This window comes from Canis lupus, chromosome 29 (genome assembly GCF_003254725.2).
Source record: "Canis lupus dingo isolate Sandy chromosome 29, ASM325472v2, whole genome shotgun sequence".
Taxonomy (NCBI): domain Eukaryota; kingdom Metazoa; phylum Chordata; class Mammalia; order Carnivora; family Canidae; genus Canis; species Canis lupus.
Window position 1 is genome coordinate 11221382 of NC_064271.1, and position 18246 is coordinate 11239627.

At 42.0% G+C, this 18246-nt stretch overlaps 1 protein-coding gene across 3 annotated transcripts in view; it reads left to right on the forward strand.

Moving 5' to 3' along the window:
• Nucleotides 1–1656, forward strand: part of RAB2A (RAB2A, member RAS oncogene family) — an 89884-nt gene extending 88228 nt beyond the window's left edge. For all 3 annotated transcript variants that reach the window (XM_025477804.3, XM_025477806.3, XM_025477805.3), the window contains exon 8: nucleotides 330–1656. In XM_025477804.3, coding sequence (XP_025333589.1) covers nucleotides 330–425 — 96 coding nt within the window. In that variant the 3' untranslated portion in view covers nucleotides 426–1656. The remainder of the gene's footprint in view (nucleotides 1–329) is intronic.
• Nucleotides 1657–18246: the final 16590 nt, after the last annotated feature.

Below are 18246 nucleotides of genomic sequence, written 5' to 3' on the forward strand. Positions count from 1 at the left end.
TTGCAGTAATTGTTCTAAACAATTTCTCCATAGTGAGAATGCCCTGGAAAGCAGCATTGCCTGGGTCTCATTGCCTCCTAAGTACCTGGTGTGATAAAGAATTATTTTCAGAAATATTTCCACGGGATTATTTTTTAAAAAGGAAGGAACAGTCCCCTAAGAGACACTGCTTTAATTGTCGTATACATCTGTTTCATGTATGTTTTTCTGAAGTTGTTCGGTAAAATTATGTCATTAAGAATTCAGTGGAATTCTTTAAATTTAGTTAAACCGCACTGGTCGGGTCCCTTTAACATTTTTTTTTATTCCTTTCCCCTTCCTCCTTTCAGGCAAACGGCATTAAAATTGGCCCTCAGCACGCTGCTACTAATGCCACACACGCGGGCAATCAGGGAGGACAGCAGGCCGGGGGAGGCTGCTGTTGAGTCCGTTTTTACCGTCTCGCTGCCCAAATGTGGCTCCTCACTTCCTCTTTCACTCTCCTGCTCAGCTGAGACATGAAACTATTTGAAATGGCTTTATGTCACAGGAGACTCTAATCCTTCGAAATTCTTGTATAACTTTGAATAAATGGTTAATGTTCACTTAAAAAAGACAGATTTTGGAGATTGTATTCATATCTATTTGCATTTGATTTCTAGGTCAATTGATGTGATTATTTTTGTTAAATGTTGTCTTGTGCCCTTACCTACGAACTGAACTGTATTAAACACTACAAAGTCATCTTGAGTATTTTAAATCAGTTTGTGTGGTTAGGTTTCCCGACACCTGTGGACCTAATGTTTAATATTCTAGAACTGTCCTCAAAAAGTTTGTCAATTTTCAAGGCTATAAGGAAAACCAGAAGGACTCTTTTAATTCTGTATTTATCATTTACTTTCTGTATATACAGTTTAACCTGCTTGGGTGTAATTTGCCAAGCTTGAATTCTTTAATGCATTTGCATAAATTCTATACTGTTTAGAGCTTAAAGCTACAGAAGCATTGTTAGGAATTGCTTGGACACTGAATTTTAAACTTTTTGACATTGTTAACAAGCATGTTCATCTTTTCTTGTCACTAGTCCAAGAAAATATGCTTAATGTACATTACTAAAGGCTATGTATGTGTTAACCTGTTTTAATGCCAAAAGTTTGCTATATGTCCACAGTTTCTTTAAGACCTCCTCAGAAAAGGATTTGTTTGCCTTAATGAATACTGTTGGGTAGAAACACAGTATAATGAGTGAAATGGGCAGAAGCAAGAACTCCCTACACCTAAGCGACTCCAAGAAGAATGAATGTCCACATTTAGATGGCACATTATGAGGACTTTAATCTTTCCTTAAACACAATAATGTTTTCTTTTGCTTTTATTCACATGATTTCTAAGTATATTTTTCATGCAGGACAGTTTTTCAACCTTGATGTACAGTGACTGTGTAAAATTTTTCTTTCAGTGGCAACCTATAATCTTTAAAATATGGTAAGCATCTTGTCTGTTTTGAAGGGGATATGACAATAAATCTACCAGATGGAAAATCCTGTCAAAAGTAGAAAAGCTTTAGTAATTTACTCAGTGTGATGGTTTTATCCTTTTTTTTTTCTCTCTCTCTCTCCCTTGGTCTATAATGAAATTGTTACAGCAGTGCAAAATAAAATCCTATGTATAAAAGTGTTCTTTTTTTATTATGACCACATCATTTCTTTAAATGTACCTTTTTAGTCCATCCACAGCTTTCACATATATTTATTTGAGCATATTTTTTTAAAGGTCAGCATGTTTAACACCCTTTTTAAAAATTTTCCTTAAATGTGATCGCGTTCTTCACAATACTGAAATTTTTTTTGTTACTGTTGATGTAAGCAGGTATTTCCTACTTCTCAAAGAGCACAAGAGCACATTGCATTTAGACTATAAGGAAGGTTTATAGGGACGCCTGGGTGGCTCAGCAGTTGAGCATCTGCCTTCAGCTCAGGGCATGGTCCTAGGATCAAGTCCCAGAGTCCCACATCGGGCTCCCTGCATGGAGCCTGCCTCTCCCTCTGCCTGTGTTTCTGCCTCTCTCTCTCTGTGTCTCTCATGAATAAAATATTTAACAAAAAAGAAGAAAAAGGAGAAGAAGCGTTTATAAAGAAGTTCTAAGTGTGAAACTACTTTCAATTTACCCACCAACTTCAACCTTCTGTGGATCTTCCCTAGAGATTCAGCAATACTCTGTCAAAGCTTTGACATTACTCTTGTGGAAAGTCACCTAATGTTATCTTAGGTTTGTTTTAACTAGCTCCTGGAGGCCAGAGGGAAAGGTGAGAGGAAGTCAAGAGTATTGTCATTATAAACCTGTCTTTCCTTAAAGTGGTTATATAAAATTCACTGTCTTACCATCTTACCACTGTCATTAATGATGAGTAGAAAAGGCTTGGACAGCTATGACTTGTTCTGCTCTATACCAGGAAGGGGAGGATTCTTTGGAAATTGTTATTTTTAAGCCACTGTTAACTTTTCCAGAAGTTTAATGTTTCTTTTCCATGCTCTCTCCCCTAATTCTTTTAAAAATCAAGTATAGGGGATCCCTGGGTGGCTCAGCGGTTTGGCGCCTGCCTTTGGCCCAGGGCGCAGTCCTCGAGTCCCGGGATCAAGTCCCGCGTCGGGCTCCCAGCATGAAGCCTGCTTCTCCCTCTGCCTGTGTCTCTGCCTCTCTCTGTGTATGTGTGTGTGTGTGTGTCTATCATTCATAAATAAATAAATAAATAAATAAATAAATAAATAAATAAATCTTTTTAAAAAGTAAAAATCAAGTATAGGAGGAGAAGCTAATGGTAAAAAAAAAAAAAAAAAAAAAAGTCTATCGTATGTATTTTAATGCCCTAAGAAAAGATGGAGCCCTCCTACAGCCCCTACCACAGCAACCTTAATCTGCTTCCATCTTGGTTGCAGGGGTCTTGATAATTCATTACCACTTTCTCAACAAATCTCATCTACCATTAAAGAGTACATGTGATGAATCCTTTATGTCAGTTGACAAAGCAGTATTAGTGTCTGGTTTGTACTCTTTGCTTATTTTATCATCCCTATCATAAATACTATAATATTGGCACCTGTATTTAATCTTTAATGCTGTGAGTCCTTAATTCATCTTTGATCAATTTTTGCAGCATCTGTGGGACATTTAAGAGCTAGGAAATCAGTCACTAAAAAGCTAAATACAACTTTTTTTTAAAGATTTTATTTATTTATTCATGTGAGACACACACACAGAGAGAGAGGCAGGCTCCGTGCGGGGAGCCTGACGTGGGACTCAATCCCAGGTCTCCAGGATCACACCCTGGGCTGAAGGCGGCACTAAACCGCTGAGCCACCCGGGCTGCCCTAAATACAACTTTCAATGTCTTAACATGTAACATTCCAAAGCTCTAATCTTCATAAAGACAGTGTTACTATTTGTCTTCTGAATTTAAGACAACTGAACCAGGAGCACATTTTTGAAAGAGTGACATGTAATTTGATATGTAATTCAAACAACATGGGAGCTGAATTGAATCTTCATACACAGTTTGCCTTTAATTTAAAAATAGCTTGTTAGCAGGAAAATAGCCCCCATTTATTTTCTCATAGTAGAAAGGGTGGGAATGTAAATGATAATGAAATGTGCCTAATAATCACTCAAGCAGTGATTTATGTCTGGCTTTGGAATACATTATTCATTCTCTCATAGGTAGTTGAACCCTATCAAAACTCAGTACTAAGGTTGACAGCATAGGGTTTGTTGACTATGTGAGCTAAAAAATAATACAAAGAAAATCTTGTTTCAAAGTAAACAAGAATTGACTATACAGAGACAAACTGAAATACCAACCTGTGTTTCTTAGAAGAGTTTACATGAGCTTTCGTGGTCAAATGAAAGTGGAACCTAACCCCATGCATTGGTATTTACTAGATAATAGTACTTGGTTGAAGTCATGATGGAAAACTTTAAAGGGCCAGTTTAGTTCACCCAAAATGGATTTTTAAATTTCCCAAAATATAATTTAAAATTTCAAACATACAGAAATTCAGATTAAAGCAGATATCATTTCTCACCTATGAGATTGGAACTTTAATAAAGTATGACAACAGATTCTATTGGTGAAACACTCTTAGATGTTGCTCGTGGAAGTGCAAACTAGTACTACCTTTCTGAAGAGGAACTTGGCCATACCTAATAAAATCAAAATACACTTACTAGTTGACCCAGCAATCTGACTTCTAGAAAAATACCCTTCCAACAGTACAAAAGCACATATGCACAAAGTTGCTCACTGCAATATTGGTTGTAATTGCAAAATAATTGGAGATGACCTAAATGTCTATACGTAAGGGTGATTGAAGAAACTGATATGTTTACTCAAGGGAGCCCTACACAGCTGTACAAAGTATGAGGAAGAGCTCTGTGAATGGATGTCACTATGTCCGGAATATATTAAGTGACAAAAGCAAAGTGCAAGGGAGTCTACAGGTTACTATCCTGTAATAAAGAAGGCAATATAAAAAGATGGCATGTATCTGCTCATTTGTGCAGAAGAAAGAGCAAGAATCGGGATCCCTGGGTGGCTCAGTGGTTTAGCACCGCCTTTGGCCCAGGGTGCCTGGAGACCTGGGCTCAAGTCCCACATCAGGCTCCCTGCATGGAGCCTGCTTCTCCCTCTGCCTGTGTCTCTGCCTCTCTCTTTCTCTGTGTGTCTCTCATGAATAAATAAGTAAATAAAAAAACAAACAGCAAGAATAAACTAGAAACTAATGAGACTGGTTACCCAAAAGAGGGTGAGTGGGTTCAGTGTGGAAAGTAAGGATTGGGAATGGGGTATTTGGGACAAGTGACCCCCTCTTTCAGTATACATTTTTGTTTAGCTCTGACTCAGGACCATAGTAGTATTTCTAGTATTCCAAAAATAATTAAAATCAACCATGATGTTCAGAGGACTCAAAATGGAATATAAAGTAATGAATGAACCTGCCTATATTATAAACGAGTGACATTATCACCATGAAGGGGACAGGAAAGAAAACTAACGAACAACCAGCAACTTTGGAAAACAGGATATGACTGTATAAGGCTAAAAACATAATGAACTATACACAGTTACACTGTAGTTAGTAAAGAGATATGGGTTAGCAATTATAAAAATAGCTTTTGAGTATTTAGATTGAGCAAATAAATGTATTGTGGATAAGGAAAAATCCATAATGAAAATCTGTTTTCGTTATGGAAAAAAGGAGTTACAAATAAAGGTTGGGAAAGACTAGAATGAACTGTGTGGTAGTGGATTGATATTCGAGGTGTTAGGAACTCATGGTTTTTATATATACGGGTGTGTAGAGAAATACAGATAGATGAGTGAGAATATGTGTACACCTTTCCTAGTTTTGTCTACTGAACGGAAGATCTAAAAGTAAAGACACCCCAGCAGCAGTGAGCACACCAAGTGTACAGATACTGGTTTCTAAATACCTTCCCCTATAAAAGGAACCAAAGCTCCTTGGAGAAATGGTTGATTTAAGGCCGGGGCAGGGAAATTTTAAAACAAGTCTGGAACATCTGTGATGCCAAAAAAAAAAAAAGAGTGCTCATAAAATGTACTCAGGAGCCAACTTAATGCTTCTGATGGCCAAATCTGGAATGCTTTGCAAAAAATAATTCATGCTAGTAATGGATTGTAAACTATGGGATAAAATAAACATCCATTATATAAATGAATAATTGCATAAAGAAATGTGAGAAAGCAGCTCTTTTTCCTTATAGTAGAATACCAGTTAGTAGAGCTGGAAGGCATAATGTAAACAGAAAATCCTCAAAACCACAGGAATTGTTAGAGATAGGAGTCATTAATGAATGCTAAATGTGGGCAAAAGAATGACGAGAAACAGAATATATACATAGGCTCAGTGCATCCCCACAAGATACTATTACAAAAGGAAAAATACTAACTTGCTGGTTGGCCAACTTGACACCACCTTCATCAAATGATCAGTAAGACGTGAGGACATCATGGATCAACTGATGGTAACACTGTTCTGTGGGATTCTTGCCCAAAATAGAACCTTAACGTAATCATTAGGAAACCTCAGACAAACCTAAATTGAGGAACACTTCCTACGAAAGAAGCAACTAGTGGGGTACCTGGGTGGTTCTGTCGGTTGAGCTTCCAACTCTTGATTTTGGCTCAGGTCATGGGATCCAGCCCCAAGTTGGGCTCTGCGCTCAGGGCAGAATCAGCTTCTCCCTCTCACTCTGCTCCGCTCCCTATTTGTGCTCTCTTGGTCTCAAATAAATAAAATCTTATTTTTAAAAAAATGACTAGTGCTCTACAAAAATATCAAGATCTTGAAGGATAAAGAATGAGGAAGTATCACAGATTTAAGGAGACATGACAACTAAATTCAACGTGGGATACTGGATGGACTCTGGGGAAGGGTTCTGACGATGGAGGGGTACACAGGGTGGGCGGGGTGCCTTCTCTGGTACCAGCAAGATTCTGTCTCTTGACCTGAATGGGAGTTACATAGATACTTGCCTTACAATTTTTTAACTGGGATTGAATCCCACGTCAGGCTCCCCATATGAAGCCTGCTTCTCCCTCTGCCTGTGTCTCTGCCTCTCTCTGTGTCTCTCATGAACAAATAAAATACTTAAGGAGGAGGAGGAGGTGGAGGAGATAGCCATGTGACGACACAGAGACACACAGGGAGAAGACCACGTGATGACAGGGCGGAGACTAGAGTTGTGCAGCCTCAAACCAAGGAATGCCAAAGATTGCCAGCAAACCACCAGAAGCTAGGATGAGGCAAGGAAGGATTCCCCTCCAGGTATGAGGGAGCACAGCCCTGCTGCCATCTTGACTTGGAGCTTGTTCCAGCTTCCAGAACTGAAAGACTAAGTTTCTATTTTAAGCCACCCAAGTGTGTGGCCCTTTGTTACAGCCACCCTAGGAGATTGAAACATCCCTTATATCCTGTGAGTGAAGAGGTTTTTTGTTGGATTGTCTCTGTACCTTCAGTGAAAGGTTGTGTTGAAGCCATGGGCTTATGAGAGGGTAACGGCCACTTCACTGCCCAGCACATGTAGAGCTCATCCTGGGAGAAGTAGGGTTACTCTCTAGGGATGCGACATCCTCTGGCTTCAGCTTCATTTACACATCGAGGTGCTATTCAGAACGTGAGATCTTTGGGGGCACCTGAGTGACTGACTCAGTTAAGCAGCTGTCTTCAGCTTGGGTCATGATCTCGGGGTCCCTGGATCAAGCCCCACATCAGGCTCCCTGCTCAGCAGGGAGTCTGCCCCTCCCCCGGTTCCTGCTTGTGCGCTCGCACTCTCTCTCTCTCTCTCTCAATAAATAAATAAATAAATAAATAAATAAATAAATAAATAAATAAATAAATAAAATAAGATTTAAAAAAGAATTTTTATCATTACACCCAGAATTTAGCTTAAAATTTGAAGCCAGGTGTCAAAGGAAATGTGATCTGATGCATATGATGATGAGATGAAAGTGGAAATACTAAACAAATTCTGGAAACGATGGCCTTCCTGTTTGTGGGGATGAGCGAGAAAGAACAAATTACAAAGTGGGGGGGAGCTGACCCAGAGGGTTGTGTTTTGAGTCTGAGATGCTGAAATCCTGATCACCTGAAGAGCGCTAGCAAGCCGCGGGGCACCGAGGCCAGAGGAAGGCCCCAGCCCGAGGGTGCGCCGCACAGACCCTGGGCGCTGCCGGCTTCTAGTTGACGATTAATTTTGCATTAAAATAGCCACAGGGGCAGCCCTGGTGGCGCAGCGGGTTAGCGCCCCCTGCAGCCCAGGGCGTGATCCTGGGGCCCCGGGATCGAGTCCCACGTCGGGCTCCCGCCATGGAGCCTGCTTCTCCCTCTGCCTGTGTCTCTGCCTCTCTCTCTCTGAATAAATAAATAAAATAATATTTTAAAAAATAAAAATAAAATAGCCACAGGCGGGTCCCCAGGAGCTGCAGGCCGCGCAGAAACCCCATTTACAGGAGCTTGGTAAGTGGCCTCCGCTCCAGCCTCCCCGCGCCGCAGGAGTTGGCCCGGCCCCCCTTGCCCGCCCCCGCCCCGGCCCCCAATCCCCCCTTTCCCATCCCCCATCCCCCCTCCCCCCGCCCTCCGCCCTCCGCAGGTGGAGATTCACGTTGAGCGCTGGGATTCCGGCGTCCTCTCGGCAGCCAGTGTCAGAGAAGGCAGAGGGCAGCGCCGGGCCACAGCGTCGCGCGTCCCCAGGACCCGCCCGTGGAAACCTGGTCTGGGAGGACGCGGAGTCCCACGTGACGGCCCTGCGGACAGTGGGCACATGGGGTGAAGAGCAAGGGTTGCTGTGTCACGGACTGCGGGTTAGCGAGGGCCGCCCTACCAGCCCGATCGCCTGCGCTGTACGCGCCCGGCCGGCTCGGGGGGTGGAGCGTGGGACTCTCCACCTCGGGGTCGTGAGTTCAAGTCCTACACCGGGTGCCGCGCCTACTTAAAAAAAAAGAAAAAGAAAAAGAACTCTGCTTTATTCATTTTTTAAAAAGATTTTATCCATGTATTCATGAGAGAGAGACACACACACACACAGGCAGAGGGAGAAGCAGGCTCCAGCTCTACGCAGGGAGCCCGACGGGGGATTCGATCCCGGGTCTCCAGCATCCGGCCCTGGGCTGAAGGCGGCGCTAAACGGCTGGGCCGCCCGGGCTGCCCGACTGCTCTGCTTTAAACAACAAATGTATCGCCTCACAGTTCTGGTGGCTAAAATTGGAAATCAAGGTGCCGGCAGGGTTGAGGCCTCCTGAGGACTGGAAGGATCGGCTCAGCCCCTCTCCTGGTCTTGGAGGGCTATCCCGGTGTCTCTTCACATAATCTTCCCTTTAGGCGTGTCTTTGTATCCAAATCTCCCCTTCTTAGAAGGACACCAGTGGTACCGGAGTAAGGCCCGCCCCTATGGCATCGGATCCCCCGGATCCCTGCTGTAAAGATTCTATCTCTAGATAAGGTCACACTGTGCTGTACTGGGGTTTAGGGTTTCACCGTATGACTTTGGGAGACGGGAACGCAATTCAGAGGTAAGGAGTGGGGTTGTGGATTACGGATTTGGAGAGTAGGAAAGAGAAGCACTTAGCTCTTTACTCAGCCCAATATGTGTTTACCATGAAGCTGGGATTTGAGGAACACCACAAAGGGCAGGAACCCGCTGGGTGTCAACAGGTGTAAAGATGCTCTTTTAATGGCTCTTCTGTTTGTCTGTGTCACCTAACCCGGGAGAGAAACTCAGCACATGGAATAATCCTCTTCCTGATTCTGAATATCTCACTGTGTAATCAAGGCCCATTGGAACCCAGGCCCTTTCCCCTTGCGCCTCCATGATTTCATGGGGCTGTCGTGTGTGTCTCCCAGCAGTTGCCTGGTCCCAGGGCCCCGTGTCATCCTGTCAGCCGGCATCGCCCATCTGCCTAACAAAATTCCTCAGAACATGACATGTGCGGTGGTGCTGTGCTTTCTAATTCTTCTTGCCTTCCCACTCTTTACTTAGCCTTAATACTTTTTTTTTTAAGATTTTATTTATTTATTCATGAGAGACACAGAGAGAGAGAGAGAGAGAGAGGCAGAGACACAGGCAGAGGGAGAAGCAGGCTCCATGCAGGGAGCCCCATGTGGGACTCGATCCTGAGACCCTAGAACACAACCGGAGCCAAAGGCAAGATGCTCAGTCACCAAGCCACCCAGGCGTCCTCTTTCTTTCTTTTAAACTGAGGTGACATTGGGATGCCTGAGTGGCTCAGTCGGTTAAGCAAAGGACTCTCAGTTTGGGTTCAGGGCCTGATCTAAGGTTCGGAGGAGAATCAAGCCCCACGTTGGACTCTGCACTCAGTGGGGAGTCTGCAGGAGACTCTCTCTCCCTCTCCTTCTGCCCCTCCTGCTTGCTCGCGCTCTCTCTCTCTCTCTCTCTGAAATAAATAAATCTTAAAAACAAACAAACCGAGGTGACATTCCCACAACATAAAATCAGCCATCTTAAGGGAAACAGTGCAGTAGTATTTAGTACATTCACACTCTATGCAACCATCCCCTCTATCTAGTTTAAAAACAGTTTTATCACCCCAAAGGAGGCCCCGTACCTATTCAGCAGTTACTCCTCATTAACCCCTCTACCCAGCCCCTGGTGACTGCAAATCTGTTTTCTTTCTCTGTGGATCCACCTGTTTGGGACAGCTCATGTAAGTGGAGTCATACGATACAGCTTCCTGTGCCTGGCTTCTTTCGCTCAGCACAGTGTTTTCGAGGTCCACACACATGGCAGTGGATATCAGTACTTTGATTCCTTTTTATACTTTAATATTCTGTGTGTGTCCACCACACTTTGCTTAGTCCTTAGGTCACTGATGGACATTTGGTCTGTTTCTACCTTTTGATGATCGGGACTACTGCTGCTATGAGCAAGTATGTACATTTATCAAACTGATTATCAGGGATGCCCGGGTGGCTCAGCGGTTGAAGGCCCGCCTTCCGCCCAGGACATGGTCCTGGAGTCCTGAGATCGAGTCCCACATCGGGCTCCCTGCAAGAAGTCTGCTTCTCCCTCTGCCTGTGTCTCTGCCTCTCTCTCTCTCTCTCTCTCTCTGTGTGTGTCTCATGAATAAATAAATAAAATATTTTTTAAAAACCTGATTATCTAATGGTACTTGGCACCAACCTAGTCCTGATTTTCCCATATTTAAATAATAAAAATATCCCTTTGGTGTTTTATTTAAAAATTACTAAAATTAGGCACGCCTAGGTGGCTCAGTTGGTTGAGTGTCTGCCTTCGGCTCAGATCATGATCTCAGGGTCCTGGGATCGAGCCTCACACCGGGCTCCGTGCTCAGCGAGGAGTGAGTCTGGTTCTCCTTCTCCCTTTGCTGCTATCCCCTTTGTGCTCTCTTTGTCTCCCTCAAATCAATAAATAAAATCTTTATTAAAAATCACTAAAATTACATATGCACATAGTTTCCAAAAAGTCGAATAGTGTTAGAAGGCTTATATAAAAGCCACCATCCCTTGTCCTGCCTGTCCCCACCTCATAAGCAACTCCTCAGAGTTCTCAGCCCTGCTTTCACCACCTGCTTGGAGCCTGCACCCACTGTCAGCCTCCAGCTCCTGTGTGCAGAGGCATGGAGGCTGGCCCCCGACCCTGCGGTACTGAGAGGTGATGTGCAGGCCAGCCCCACACCTCCGGCTCACCTGCCGCGGTGGCTGTGGCTCGCTGCTCATGGCTTTCACTCTGCTGAGTCCATACACTGTTGTCATTTCCTGTCCACTGCCTCTCCTCCCCTCCTCTTTGCCCTTGTGTATTTGTATATTTGATTCCTTTAATCGCATTTATTGAGGTCTTGGGAGGGAGATAAGGGCATGTGCTGCATCCACTTGGCTTAACTAGAAGTCCAGGAAGTTCCTTTTTTTTTTTTTTTTTAGGAAGTTCCTTTAAACAACAACACTGTCTTCCTTTATAACTTGTTAAAATGCAGTGTTTGCTGCAGAAAACACAAGGAAAACAAAGAAAACGTGAAGAATTAAAATGAGTCTCCAAGTTTGGATTCCCCACAAAGCTGAGTCTGAACAAGATTTGAATGCAAGTAATTTGTGGGGTTAGTGCCCCCAGGAGTATAGTGAGGGTGTGCAGAAGTGAGATAGGGAGAGGAGGAGAAATAGCTAACGGGGGTGATGGGGGGGGCTCAGTCGGTGATGCATCTGACTTCAGCTCCCATCATGCTCTTAGGTCGGGCTCCACGCTCAGCAGGGAGTCTGCTTGTCCCTCTCCCTCTGCCACTCCCCCTGCTCCAGCTCTCTCTCAATCTCTCAAATAAATAAATAAAATCTTTTTTAAAAAGGAAGGAAGGAAGGAAGGAAGGAAGGAAGGAAGGAAGGAAGGAAGGAAGGAAGGAAGGAGGGAGGGAGGGAGGGAGGGAGGGAGGGAAGGAAGGAAGGAAGGAAGGAAGGAAGGAAAAGAAGAAAGAAAGAAAAAGAAAGAAAGAAAGAGAGAAAGAAAGAAAGAAAGAAAGAAAGAAAGAAAGAAAGAAGAAAGAGAGAGAGAGAAAGAAAGAAAAGAAAGAAAGAGAGAGAGAAAGAAAGAAAGAAAGAAAAGAGAAAGAAACAAAGAAAGAAGAAAGAAAAGAAAGAAAGAAAAGAAAGAGAGAGAGAGAGAGAAAGAGAAAGAAAGAAAAAGAAAGGGATCTCTGGGTGGCGCAGCGGTTTAGCGCCTGCCTTTGGCCCAGGGCGCGATCCTGGAGACCCGGGATCGAATCCCACGTCGGGCTCCGGTGCATGGAGCCTGCTTCTCCCTCTGCCTGTGTCTCTGCCTCTCTCTCTCTCTCTCTCTCTCTCTCTCTGTGACTATCATAAATAAATAAAAATTAAAAAAAAAACTATTAGAAAGAAAAAGAAAGAAAGAAGAAAGAAAGAAAGAAAGAAAGAAAGAAAGAAAGAAAGAAGAAAGAAGAAAGAAATATGGGGCTCCTGGGTGGCTCAGTGGTTGGGCATCTGCCTTTGGCTCGGGTATGATCCCAGAGTCCTGGGTCAAGTCCCACACTGGGCTCCCTGCGAGGAGCCTGCTTCTCTCTCTGCCTCTCTCTCTGTGTCTCTCATGAATAAACAAATAAAACCTTTGAAAAAAGAAAGGTACCAATTTATATTCCAACTAGACCTCAAGAGTGTTCTGTTTTCTGTACTGAATTACCAGCAGTGGAAATTTTTATTTAAAAAAAGTTTTTTGCAACTTGAGAGGCCACCTCCAAATCTTTGGTTTGTGTCATTTATTAAGCAGTTCTTTTCCTCACTACATCTAAATGCTTTAGTTTCAGGGATGCCTGGGTGGCTCAACAGTTGAGCATCTGCCTTTGGCTCAGGACACGATCTCAGGTCTGGGGATCGAGCCCCACATCAGACTCCCTGCGAGGAGCCTGCTTCTCCCTTTGCCTATGTCTCTGCTTCTCTCTCTGGGTCTCTCATGAATAAATAAAATCTTAAAAAAATAAAAGCTTTAATTTCAGATGACAAAATTTTATATCCATATAAAATCTATGTTTGTATTGTGTCACAGATTTCTATGTTTCTTTTACCACTATCCCTCAAACCCCTCCAATTCTTTTTTAAAGAATTATTTATTGGGACGCCCAGATGGCTCAGTGGTTAAGCGTCTGCCTTTGGTTCAGGGCATGATCCTGGAGTCCCCGGATCGAGTCCCGCATCGGGCTCCCTGCACGGGGCCTGCTTCTCTCTCTGTCTGTGTCTCTGCCTCTGTGTGTGTGTGTCTCTCTCTTATGAATAAATAAATAAAATCTTTAAAAAAAAAAAAAAAGAGAGATTTATTTAGGGGATCCCTGGGTGGCTCAGCGGTTTAGCGCCACCTTCAGCCCAGGGTGTGATCCTGGACACCTGGATCAAGTCCAACACCGGGCTTCCTGCATGGAGCCTGCTTCTCCCTCTGCCTGTGTCTCTGCCTCTCTCTCTCTCTCTCTCTCTGTGTGTGTGTGTGTGTCTCATGAATAAATAAATAAAATCTTTAAAAAAAATTGTATGTATGTATGTATGTATGTATGTATTTATTTATTTATTTGAGAGGAGAGACAGAGCACAGGGGAGGGGCAGAGTAACAGAGAATCTTAAGCAGATTCTGTGCAGAGCCCGGAGTCCATGCAGGCTCAAACTCCCCACACTGAGATCATGACGGGAGCCAAATGAAGGGGTAGGTCACTTAACTGACTGGGCCACCCAAGCACCCCAAAACACTCCAAATTCTATTGAAAATTTTTTAAATTGTGCTTAACAGATAGTTTAATTTGGGGAAAAGCTAATATTCCTGTAATATTAAATGTTTCCATCCACTAACAAGTTATGTCTATCTGTGCAACAAGGGCTTTTAAGATAATGATGTTCATTCTAGAAATAGAATTTTTGAGGAGCTCAGTTTTTTCAAAATCTAAAATTAATCTCACGTCTGCATTTTCAAATTCAGTGCAATTTGGGGGAGGACATTTCTACCCATTTTGCTTTCTGTTTGACTAATCTAAGGCATTTCACAATTTCTACTAATTTTTATCTTTCTCATAGACTTTTATTTTTCAACTGCTTGTTTTCTCTTCCATCCCTTAGTTCCTTATCCTAAAAAAAATAGCCTTTCTCTTCTTTTAGCTATAAAATGTCATCCAAAAAGAAACAGCAAATATGCACTCTGTGTGCATTTCATTCAACTCAATACGAGTGAGCATTCAGCAAATACTGAGTATTTGCCAAGTAAATATAGTAAAATCATATTAATATGCTACTTGATAACATAATGTGAGATTCCTTCATATTTAGCATCCAAATTATTGAAACATATTGGCTATCAGAGTCCTTGCCTGTAGCTTAATAATGAAGTCTTCCACATGGTATCCAGCCCAATAGACTGGCTCTATTGACTTCTTTTAACCTTGTCCTGAAGACAAATTGCACTTGATTGGCCTGTGGTCTATTCCTTCCTTAGAAAAGTTGTAACAAGGGGCACCTGGGTGGCTCAGTATTGGGCGATTGCCTTCGGCGCAGGTCATGATCCCAGGATCCTGGAATCCCAGGATCCTGAAATCGAGTCCCACATCTGGCTCCCCGCAGGAAGCCTGTGTCTCTGCCTCTCTCTGTGTCTCTCATGACGAAATAAGTAAAATCTTTAAAGAAAAAAAAAAAGCTGTAAAGATGTGTTCTTTTTGTAGACTGCCCATGTACCATAGTACGTGTCCTTAGCCATCTTTCTCCGGCCTGTTTTGGCACCTCCTTCCAACCTGCTAACCCCCACTGGACCTGACTTCCTGCCACTCCCTTCCTCAAGCTTCTTGCTGTGTCCCTGGGGTGTTTATTGCCGCACCATGGGAAAGAGCAAAACAACCTAAGCCTATCAATACAGGAATTTTCAAGCAAAATTTTCATCTACTCTGCAACTGATCAACAGTGTGATCTTGAGCAAGTCCTTAACCTTTTTGTAACTTAGTTTCCATGATAAAAATAAGGATTCCAGGGCAGCCCCGGGGGGGTGGGGGGGGGCTCAGCGGTTTAGTGCCGCCTTCAGCTCAGGGCCTGATCCTGGAGACCCAGGATCGAGTCCCACGTCGGGCTCCCTGCATGGAGCCTGCTTCTCCCTCTGCCTGTGTCTCTGCCCCTCTCTCTCTCTCATGAATAAATAAATAAAATCTTTAAAAAAAAAAGGGGGGGGGGATTCCAGTAATACCTACTCCACCGGATAGTGGTGATGATGAAATGGGCTAATTTTTTTTTTTGAAATGGGCTAATTTTTATGAAGCACTAGAAGAATACCTTATGCACAGGAAGCAGTATATAGTTGTTCATTAAATAGGAAGAAAAAAAGAAAAATATATGGAATACTAAATAATGCTTAAAAAAATCAGGATTCTAAAATAGGTATATATGGCATATTATTAAGTAAAACCATTTATATAATATAAAAAGCTGTACAAAACATATTGTTAGGTAAAAAATGTGATAGGGAATAATAGATATGATAATAATATCACTTATGCACATATACACACATTTGCACATTATGTATGTTTGATCGCACACACAGAGGAAATTTTTTTTTTTTTACACAGAGGAAATTTTATAGAGAAATACATCCTGGGGCACCTGAGTGGCTCAGTCAGTTGAATGTCTGCTTTGGGCTCAGGTCATGGAGCTCCCTGCTCAGTGGGGAGTCTGTTCTCATCTCCCTCTGTTCCTCCTTCCTACTGGTGCCCCCCCTCAGATAAATAGATAATCTTAAAAAAAATACATCCCAACTTTTGACTATGATAACTAATTTCTGGATGGAAAATTTTTATCTTTAATTCTTTACACTTCTATACTGTTTGAATTTTTAAATAATCATATTACATTAATATATGACTTGTACAAATGAAAATTACATAAAGAGAAAATATAGGCAAATAGCATGAACAGACAATTAACAAAAGAAGAAATACAAATAGCTTCCAAGCATATGAAAAGGCGTTCAAGATCAGTAAACTATAAGTTGAAACAGAGATACTCATTTTTTTGTCTTTCAAATCGGCAAAAAATAAAAAAGCTTAGTAACATCCATAATTAAGGATTTATTTGTTCATGAAATGTTGATGGAATTTAAAGAAGGGAAATTCTATATATGAGTGTGTGTATGTGTGTGTGTGTAAAATGACCATTGATAACAGTTCTATTCTTCTGACTCTTTCAAAAGATTTAGCACAAATGCATAAAGATTGGCCCCTGGGTGGCTCAGTCGGTTAAGTGTCTGCCTCTGGCTCAGGTCATGAGCCCAGGATCCTGGAATTGAGCCCCACTTTGGGCTCTTTGCTCCAAGGGGAGCCCACTTCTCCCTCTCCGTCTGCTGCTCCTCCCACTTGTGCTCTCTCTCTCTGTCAAATAAATAAATAAAATCTATTAAAAAATGCATAAAGATGAATATGTAGCATGTTTACTTAAACATAATTTTTAATGCAAAATTGCTTAAATTTCCACATTAGGAGAAGGGATAGATTGAGGAATACATTCCAGCCATAACAAAAATAAGGTGTAGGGACACTTAGCTGGTTCAGTCAGTGGAGCATGTGACTCTTAATCTTGGGGTTGGGAGCTCAAGCCTCACGTTGGGTGTGGAGCTAGCTTAAAAATAAAATATTTTAAATAAGTTTTTATGCACTAAGCTGAAAAGTTATAAAGAAAACAGATTATGCTAGCAGGACAATATTTATGGCAGGATCCCATTTTTATGAGAATAATGACAAAAGAAGAAAACGTACTTCTGCGTAAATATGCTTGCAAAGCATGGAAAAATGATGTCAAGCTTACACACGAATTGAATGATGATCAAGGCAGGAGTCGGGAGCAGGAGAAATGATATTTACATTACACAAGTGTGCATTGCTTATACTTGTTTCTGTGAGCCACTATTGCTCTTGAATTTTAAAAGTTGTAGGTTTTTTTGATCAACATTCTTGTTAATAAATCTACATGTAACCATATTTCTATGAATAACAGCATTGAAAAAAAAAACAAATGTGAGAATGGGTACATGGGAACCTCAATTTTGTTGTGAACCTAAAAATGCCCTAAAAATTAAAGTCTGTTTTTTAAAGCCAAATGTCCATGTAGTTGTACTAAAAAAAAAAGTTTTAGCTTTGTGTTGTGATGCGAAATACAGTTACCTAAACTGACTAGCCCATATCAATAAATAAATTGTGTGCAACATAGTATTTTAAGACAAAACGTTATACTGCATTTTTTTCTGCAAAATTTTACATAAAGGGAACAGTTCTTGGAGGAAAAGTATGAAGGTTAAACATTTTCTTATCATATGCTCCTATAATAACTCTCCTTAGCATTTACCCATATGAGTTGAAAATCCATGTTCACATACAAACCTGCACACAAAAGTTTATAGCAGCTTTTTTTTTTTTAAGAATTTATTTATTTATTCAAGAGAGACACACAGAGAGAGGCAGAGACACAGGCAGAGGGAGAAGCAGGCTCACTGCAGGGAGCCTGATGCGCGACTTGATCCCAGGACCCCAGGATCATGCCCTGAGCTGAAGGCAGACGCTTAACCACTGAGCCACCCAGGTGCCCTATAGCAGCTTTGTTCATGATTGCTGAAACGTAGAAGCAACCTAAATGTCCTTTAATAGATGAATGGAAACACGAATGTGGTCCATCCAGACAATGGAATAATATATAGTGCTAAAAACAAATGAGCTTTTAAGCACAAAAAGACAGGTACTAGCCTTAAATGTATATCAGCAAGTGAAAGATGACAATCTGAAAAACCCACATGTATGGTTCCAGTTATAGGACGCCCTGGAAAAAGCAAAAAAAAAAAAAAAAAACCACTGTAAAAAGATCAGTGGTTGCCAGAGGTTCAGGGGGAGGGAGGAATGAATGGGCAGAGAGCACAGGGGATTTTTAGGGCAGTGAAATTATTCTGTATGATACTACCATGGTGGATACGTGTCATTATACATTTGTCAAAACCCACAGAATGTGGGGTGCTTGGCTGGCTCCATCAGATGAGCATGCGACTCTTGATCTTGGTTGTGAGTTCGAGCCTCATGCTGGGTGTAGAGATTATTTGAAAATAAAACCTTAAAAAAAAAACCTTACAGAATGTACACCACAAAGAGGGAATCCTAATGTAAACTATTGACTTTAGCTAATAATCATGTATCGATGTGCATTCATTGATTGTAACAA